At 39.2% G+C, this 9,385-nt stretch overlaps 1 protein-coding gene across 1 annotated transcript in view; it reads right to left on the bottom strand.

Moving 5' to 3' along the window:
* kcnh2 (potassium channel, voltage gated eag related subfamily H, member 2) overlaps positions 1 to 8,883 on the bottom strand; it is a 368,885-nt gene extending 360,002 nt beyond the window's left edge. Inside the window, exon 1 of the mRNA XM_015377494.1 lies at positions 8,734 to 8,883. Within this exon, the coding sequence (XP_015232980.1) occupies positions 8,734 to 8,809 (76 nt within the window). The 5' untranslated portion in view covers positions 8,810 to 8,883. The remainder of the gene's footprint in view (positions 1 to 8,733) is intronic.
* Between the last annotated feature and the right edge of the window lie 502 nt (positions 8,884 to 9,385).

Raw genomic sequence — 9,385 nt, 5'->3', positions numbered from 1 at the left:
GGGCTAACGTTAGCCCGTCTGCAGCGGCCCTTTCTCTGCATAGCCGTGTGTGAAGGACCATTGGCTCTGATGGAGATATTTTTGTTTTATTTGGCAAAATTAAAAAATATGCCAATTTTTTAAAGTTAATATGAAAATGTCAACGTATTTAGGCCAACATATCGAGTAGTTGTCGATCTCCTTAAGAAAGCAAAAGGGTTGCTTCTTTTCTTCCTAAATGGTTAAATGTTTCGTTTAGATTAGATTAGATTAGATTAGATTAAATGAGCTTTATTGATCTCACAGCGGAGACATTCACTGGTCACATAGTGGCATAGCAATTTTTTTGTTTTTTTTTTGGCATAGTAATTAAAGAAGGTGCAAACAAGGAGGAAAAGGGTGCATTAAGAATAAACAATATATATACAGTATATCCAGGTATTGCAGTATATCAAGATAAATAAAGATGAAGGTGCAATGAAAAAATAAAAATAAGAAATAAAAAAATACAAGGGAGTAGCACAGAGATTTGAGGTGTCATATGTACAATCCGGATGGCTTATATACAGGTGGATTTTCTTTTGCATTAAAGTGTAGTAGGTAAGGAGCAACGGTGAGGTAGTGGTATGACTATTTTATTCACATATATTGCACAGTCAGCATATTGCACAGAATATTGCACAGTCAATAAATAAATAACTATAATATAGCTGCACAGTGGTATTATAGTTTTTTATTTATTGACTGTGCAATATTAGTCTGGTTAGCATTACTCTTAGCATTAGTGGACCTGACAACAAGGACAAAATGAAAGCAGGTAGGCACTAGTGTGTGCCACTTACTCACTGGGAGGACTTAAACTTGCAGCTATCACCTTTACATGACTCAAGAAAACACAAGTTAACATATATGGTAAGGTACTTCATCTGGGGCCTATTGTTGTGTCTTTATGCCATTGTAGGGTACCATTGCTGATATGTTACTCCAGCACAAATCCCCCATTTCCTAGAAAAGTATACACAAAGTAATATAAAAGATGCCCATTTCTTGAACACCTCTCTGCATTAAGGGTCTCAATGGGACCAGAATCCATTCAAGGGAGGAAATATGGTGCTAGGTTGACCAATTCATTACAGCGCCAAAACAAAGACACAATGAAAACACCCACCCCTGAAATCAATTGAGCTACCAATCAATTTTAACCAATTAATCTTAAGTCCAAACTACACAGATGGCATCTGGGGGGGATGACCTTTAAACCAGAAACCCTCTCTGTGAGCAGCAAGTATTCCAATATGTAGAGGATGCTGTAATATCCATTAAAAATACATTTGTCAGAAAGTGTTGTTACCCGAACCATGACTAGAATCCCCTCACTGATAAAGGAATCACAGATGAATTTCAGTCTGGGAGGACTTGAAGAAACTCCTCCGCTTGAATCCATCCTTTTTTAATTTCCTTTTCATTAGAAATAGATAAAACAGAAAAAAAATAAATTATCCACAACTCCAACCCAGGAAAAGTTACGCTTCTTGTATGTTTCTGGGCGGCGTTTTGCTCTTTCATGGGCCTCTCAACTGTAAAGAGAATAAGTACTGAGGGAAAGGACCTTTAAATTCATCCTTTCCTGAAAGGAACTGAGAAAACTAATTCACTGCAGTGCTTTTCAGACTGAACGCTCTATTATTATAAAGTCGACATTTTAATTAATAATTTGTCAAAGTCAGAAATGATAAACAGCGGCTCTACAGATTTAAACAAAAGTTTTAGGGATGAGAATATTTTCCATGACAAGAGTTTAGAAAATTGCAAATGATAATTAAGACATAAGATTTAAATTTAGTTTTAGTTATTGACCCTTAGTCACATTTTAATCATTTTAATTTCATCGACACAAATTAGAAAACATAGAAGATTGTCTATTTAATTCCTTCAACTTTAAATTATTTAATTACCCCAGCAGGAACTATTTTTTTGTAAATAACTAATTAGCTGTAATGGGATAATATTTCATTTTTCATAGTTATTGTCATCTTAATGTTTTTTTTTTTTTGTAGAGCTGTAGTCTGATCTTTATATGTAACAAGAAGCTGTTTATGAAAGTTAGATTTAGTCAATGAATGCAACACTGTTCATAACAGTAATTTATTCCTTAAATCTTTTGTGATTTCTTTTTCCATCAGCTGAAAAGTTATCCTGGATACTATTTAATCTGAGGGTTTTAACCTCCATCTGTCCCAGTCATTGTGTCCTTGGGAAAGACACTTTCACTTCATGGCTCTGTTCGAAAAACCTGGGCTGCACCCTCCAAGGACGCGGTCTACCTAGAGTAACAGATTACACAGTAACAGATTAAAACCTTTTGATAAATCAAACATTACCGCCACATATCTGCCTCAATAACCATTAAAACAACTATTTTCATTCATTTCAGACGGAACTATTTACAGACTGGATTATATTAAACTGAACTTCCAATTATTACCACTGTTCGGCGCCAAGTAACCTAAATCAAGGATACATCGGACCCGTCCTTCAAATTGGGCAAAAAGAAGGACGCATTTTAAGGTCGCATAACGAGGACTCTTGGAATCTGACCAGACCTCGGCGCTGCGCTATGACGTAATTGTCCTTCAAATCGGGCCCTTTAAGGCGAGTCCTACGTTTTTGAACAGAGCACATGTTTCTGTGTTATTGTTTTTTTAATAGGGGATTGATATAAAGTAAATTTTGTGTCACCAAAAAGTAATACCTCTTTTCGAAAAACCCTTGGACAGAAATTACTGTCACTCTATTTCTACAATTTGTGGGGATTTATAAGCTTAGCATCTGTTGTTTTGTACGGGTTAAAATCCCAAACACAAGGTCCGTACAAAGCAACAGACTCAGGAGATTGGTGGCGGGGTCTTACATTTGCCTCTTAATTGGAATGTGTTTAGGAGGATGAATCTCCATTGTTTAAACACAGTGATCCAACTATAGATTGATCTGGTTCAAACTGCAGAATTGTCAAGAACTCCTGGATAGGTGTAGAAAATTCTTTAGAAAGACTTACCAAAAGTTTAAAATCTTGGCCAGAGTCTGTTGTCACAGGACTCTAATGTTCCTGCTGCATGGAAAGGTGCTTACTTTTAGCTTGTAAACATGGATCTGCAGGTTATCTGAAACTCACTCTTCCCCTTCTATGCAGCAGCAAACCCACTTTAGGTGTATTACCTCCACCTAAAGGGCTGGAGTGAAAAAGTCAGTGTCTTATCCCTGTTTAATTTAACTTGTCCAAAATTGAGTGCTTCTCTTGTTTGTAAACTGCAATTTATAAAAATGCAATAGTATTGCAAATGCAACTAAATCCTGAAGGTTGATTGGTTATTCCCTGCTTGCTCTGCCATTAGTGCTGCCTGGTCACAGATGGTTTCTCTCTTCCATTAACACCTGTTTCCTTAGTTAAAAAAAAAACAAATAGACTGGAGCTCATGTTTCCATTGTGTTGAACATAAGGTTTAATACCAGCCTGGATTTAGAGCAGAGCATGGAGAAGATCGACAACAGAAGTGAAGACATGTGGAATAAGGTAAAAAAAAACTTTCTATGATTATTCAAACTGGGTTCCTGAGTATAACCTCTACTGCTCCAATTGACTTCAACTAATCTAATGTAAGAACTTTCAAGATGCTGTTGTTGTTTGTTTTTTGTTTTTTTGTGTCTCTGCTTCTGTCTCCTTGAACCCCAGTGGGCCTCAACAGATGGCCGCTCAAACTGAGCCTGGTTCTGCTCGAGGTTTCTTCCTGTTAAAAGGGAGTTTTTCCTCTCCACTGTCGCTACAAGCATGCTTAGTGTGAGGGATTGCATTCGAGTCGATGCAATCAGCTGGTTTTCCTTAGATAGAAAACTTTGAATCAATCGGACTGGATGATCTGGTGAACTGGAAAGTGCCTTGAGATGACATGTGTTGTAAATTTGCACTATATAAATAAACTGAATTTAATTTAATTGAAATTGCTTGTGTTCTAACGTAGGCACAATGGCAGGAATGTCCACCCTACTCTGAATTCCTGATCACGATGCCTTGAGGTGTAAACTGCCATTTCTGTCACTAAGATCCAAACATGTTTCTGTCTGGTTTGCGAAAGCCTGCCACTATAATAATAATAATAAACTAATCAATATTTGCAATCCTTAAAACCTTAGAAACAATTAACTTTACTTATTCTCTGTTTCTTATCTTTACTTGAACTGTCTTTATTTAATAATTGTTCCAAAGAAGCCATCGGCTACTTGGGTTTTGTACTTTGAAGAGTTTCAATCTAGTTTTAGAACCAGTTCAGTGGCTCTAAACCGAGATTCAGTGGCTCTGTTGGGTTTCAGTGAGCAGAAGAAAATGTTCACCTTTACAGTGTTATTCTTGCTCACCAAATAGGAAACATTAACCCAGTAGGATTAACGTGATTTATTCAACATGGCTGCACCTCTGTCAGGTGAAAAGGAGGTACGCTTTTACCGGCGTTAGTTGTCGGAAAAACTCTCTTGCTGCTGAGTTTTTGATTAATGCAGGAAGACATCACCTACTGCTCCTGAATCGGAACCACTGAGGACTATCTAACTTCACCACAAAAACTTGCTTTTATCGCCGCTCGGCTCCACTTTCTCTCCCTCTCAGGCCGCAGCTCTCATTGACCTCATCGTCTTCATGAGTTAATGGAAGAAACGTGCCTTTGGGGTCCATCGGGCACATTTAGAGTCGGCTCACACGTCCTGAGACGGAAACAACATGAATAATTTGCATTGATGCTGCGGGGAACGTGAGGAGGGCTGACACCTGCGCGCCGTGAAATGGAGACACCCTTTAATTCCCTGGACTCAGGGGAATTTCTGCACAATAAGCAGCTCGGAAAAACAACAACAAAAAATGCTTTTGTGGTTGTTGTGGTCTCCAACTGAAGCTCAGTTAATGCGCTATAGATCTTTTTGTCAAGGCATAAAAAAACAAAAGCAGGTCAATAAGTGAGTTACATAAAAGTATTTCATATGGTTAATGAGGCGGGCTTAATTGAATCTGTGCCCCACAGCATTTAAATCTTTAACTGATTACTTCTCTATCAGTCTAATAAATGCTGGGAACTGACAACAACAGCAGGATATTGTCACTCATGCGTGACGTTAGTTCAGCTTTGAGTTTATAAAACACAAAAAGAGACAAAAGAATGAATATAGAATTTAAATGTAAGGTTCCAGATCATATAAAGTGGATTACTTTTACCACTTAATTAATCTTTTTAAGGAATATAGAGTGCTAGAAAAGTATAAATACATCCATAAATTAATAGGTGTCAGATTAACTTAAAGACTCAAAGGCGACAGCTACAATTCTAACTCCTCCAGGCCATTAAGTGGCGCACTCGCACTCCCCTGCTCTCGTTCTGTACCCGTTTCCAGGTCTGCTGTCATGATCAGGCAGGATTACTAGCCCAAATGCAGAACTCACAGACTCAGAGGCAGGATAAAAGTCCAATAGTTTATTGGATTACAGACTGGGGTTCCTCCTGGAGAAGCAGAGAGGACAAGGAAGGTTAGGTTCAGGTTCAGGCACAGGTTAACAGGAAAACAGGGTCAGACAGGCAGGATGGCTCAGGCTTGCTAACTATGACAAGAGTCAACAATCCGGCTCAGAGTGGAGCTCTCCTCCAGCTTATGTAGGGAGAGCTTAATGAGCAGATGGGGATCAGCTGCTTCAAATGAGCACCAGCTCTCAGGAGAGGATCCACGGCGCCCTCTGGAGGGCAGACCTCTGGATCCCAACATCTGCTAATGCTAACCTAAAAAAATGTGTAAAATACTAGTTCAGCTCCCTATTCTTTCCGGAAGTTGCGTCGTCTGAACAGTCCAGCTTCTTTTAAGTGTGTCTTCAGTGTACGCAAACTAACTGAAATTTCGTGATTAGTCTCGAGCATATCCAGTATCGCCTCGTACGTATGTCCTGATTCAAAATATTCCTGGATAACGGCAGCTATGTTTGGGGCGCCGACAATATCCATGTTTTCAAAAGCCGCAGCAGGCAGAATGACTTCCGGTTCAAGGGTCAAACGGCGCCGTCGTCCAATCAGCGATGTCTCATGTAATTGTGTTTCCTTAATGTAGTTGCGCTTTTAGATTTGTAGTTGCAGTTTGCACTTCAGGGCCACCGTAGTAAGATGAGGGGGTTTTAAATGTAGCAAAGTAAAACTACTTAGGTTAAAATTACATATTTCAAAAACTACTCAAAAAATTACAAATTACTCATAAAAAGTACTCAATTACAGTAACTTGAGTAAATGTAATTAATTTCTTTCCACCCCTGGAAATAAGATTAGCCGTTTAGTTGCTTATGGTAGTGATTGAGGAAAATATTGTTTATATACAAGAACTGGGAAAGTGCAAAATGAGAAAATTGCATTTTCTTGAAGATAAACAAAACTTTTCACATCAGATGTTCTTGCGTGGAAACTTTAAAGCGATATTTACCCTATAAACAGCGTGGATAGCAAAAAATAAGTTGCCATGTTTTGCTGCTAATGAAACTGGTGCATTGAGTCTATTGGAGAGGAAACTAAATGCCTACAGGCTCTAGAACTTCACACCAGATCAACATAGATAGAGCCTGTAATACAGCCATGATATCAGACAAATATCAGAAATTGCGTTGTTTTGATAGCCGATAACTAAAACAATCAATAAATCTAATCTTGTGTAACAAACTCTCGTGGCTGAAAGAAGCTTTTAAGAAGAAATTATCCTGATTAAGGAGGAATTTGTTAATAGGTCTAAAAAAAAAATCATAATTTTAATAACCTTATATCTATAGAGTATATGTTTAATTTTGTTCTGGTGGATTTATTTTAGATAGAGGCTTTTAAAGTGCTTTTAAAGTGCCGAAGATTAATTGAACATTATATTTAATCATGTAAATGCTTCAGGGCCACAAAGGTTCACTTAAGTGTCAGTTCAGCATGTTGGTTTTTAAATACTAGTAAATTCTAACTACATATATTAGTGTTCTTGTGCAGTTAATCCTATCTCTCCCTGCTCTGCTCTGCTAATTAGAGTAAACAGATCCTCTCTCCCAACCTGCCTATTTAAACCTGCCTCTCTCAGTCATTCCCTGCCAGAATGTCTCCTCACAGCCTTCCTGTGCTCATCCTTCCTTCACCGGATTCTCATTAGCTTCAGACACGGAACTATTTCTGCTTATCAACAGTTTGCTCTATCTTCCAGCCTGCCAACCATCCTCCAGTCTGCTTAAAATCTCCCTCCACTCTGGTCATTTATCGTCTCCCTTCTCAGAACTGCAATCAGCCAGTTCAGCCTGTCACCAGTCTCCTTATGCAGCTACCTGCCCATTCTGTGGGTCACCAACTGGTTCAGTCATCAGCTGCCAACTCAAGCCGGCTACCAGTCTGCCTGCCGGCACTCATCAACGTTCAGTACAACCTCTTTTATCTACATCCTGAGTCCTCAGAGGTAATTTTATTACAAATTAGTGAATAAAGTTATAAAATAATTAAGTTACTGAAATAAATTAACTTCATAATAATATCCTAATTAACTGAATCTTTATTATGTAACATTTTTTATACCTTAACTTTAGAATCCTTCCTTATTTTTGAATGTTTTTAACCTTGGAAGACAAAACAGAAGGATTTCAGTGATATAGCTAATTTAGCTGTTAGTTTTTAAATGTTTTACTGATATTGAATAAATTGAATCAAGAGAAAATGTAAGAAAGCACATTTAAATAAGTGTTTTCTAACAGTTAATCACTTTAAGATAAAATACGAAAACAACTAAATGGATTAAAGTATTTTGAAGCTCAGGAGGAGGAAATAAATTGAATCATTGAGTAGTTTGAAGAAGCAGAAGCAGCTCATGTAAAAAGTGTTTAAAAAAATAAAAAACAAAAGGGATTACAGACTCCAGAACAAGTTACCAGAGAAAAAGCTTTCGATAACAGCTCTATCACTCGGCCAAATGGGAAAGCTGACAGAGAACAACAAAGAAAATTGATGCTTTAAATGAGCCGAGCATGAAATCCGAAGCAAAGCAGGAAGGTTTTGGAAGGGAGACCCACCAGCAGCCCAGGGAACATGTTAACGGGTCAGAGCGGAAAACTGAAAGCAATAAACTTTACCAAGTGGACTGTAATAAATCAGTGAAAGGAAATGAGCTTTCTATCTGGAGGAGCCTAATGTAAACCAGCAGGATCAGGTAAACAGAAGAAAACAAGGCTCCAGTGGACTGAAGAGAAGCAGCAGCAGACCCAGAGGATTTCTGCTTAAACTCAATAACAGGACAAACTCAAAGCTTCTTAATCCACTATGAGGTTCTGTTGGAAGGAAGCAGCTCCTGTCATGGCTCTGATAAGGCCCACTGGGCTGGGAAGGGAGAAAGAGGGGAGATGCTGCAAAGTCAGCAAAAATCTATTAACTGATCAAAGCAGAAATTAAATGTATTATGTTTTACAAAAGCAAATTGTTTCAGCTTTTTAGCCGGGAACTGATGTTTACAGATTTATTTATATTTTATCAATGATTTGAGGTTTTATTTTGTTGATTCATGATAAGAAATGTTATATACCTGTTTATTTTAATAAGGTTTTCCACCAGTGTTGCTTTATTAGAGCCAATAAAAGCTTCATTAATTTGGATGATTATATTTCCAGCCAGTAAATAAATATTTTGTGTTATTTTATGGGTAAAAGGGAAGGAAAAACTCAGATCTTACTTTGACTGTCAAATTTCCTGATGATAGTATCCAAGAAGGTGTTCTGAGGGGCCACATGGCCCCTCCGGACCGGCATCTTTACAGCGGTGGCCCCTGGATAAAGGCGACCTCTTAGCGGAGACTTTTAAGGAGATCACGGTGGAGGTTCGGTTCTCCGAGCGCCTCTCCTCTGAGAGCAGGATGCTCAGTGCGCTCCCCACATGGACCCCTCCCCCCCTCCTCAAAGTTTCCAAGGTGTGTTCAGGTGGGTTCTGATCTCTGGGAGATGAATGAGAGAGTTCTGGAAAGGAGGCGCGCTGTGCGCACCGGGAGGACCGGATCCACTTCCAGCCTCAGAGTCCAGACTGGGAGCCGAGCTGCTGTCCCTCTCTGTCCGCCGATGCGCTCACGCAGCTGCGCTCTCATCCTGCGCTCCTGGCCGCTCCTTGGAGGCGGACTGGGCGACTTCTCCGATGAGCGTCGTTGGAGCCATAATCATTTTTTTTTTATTATTGGGGGGGGGGGGGGGGGGGGGAGCTGAGCTGCGCCTTTTTTATTTATTTCTCACTCACTCCACCTCCTCTTCTCGTTGTTTTGGCCCCTGGAGCCTCAGATTGGCTGCAGAAGGAGAAAGAAATGAAAAAGAAAAGCAGCTGCGCGCAGGTCGACAGCC

Source organism: Cyprinodon variegatus, unplaced genomic scaffold (genome assembly GCF_000732505.1).
Source record: "Cyprinodon variegatus isolate N-32 unplaced genomic scaffold, C_variegatus-1.0 Scaffold155, whole genome shotgun sequence".
Classification (NCBI taxonomy): domain Eukaryota; kingdom Metazoa; phylum Chordata; class Actinopteri; order Cyprinodontiformes; family Cyprinodontidae; genus Cyprinodon; species Cyprinodon variegatus.
This window is presented reverse-complemented; position numbering and strand designations above follow the sequence as displayed.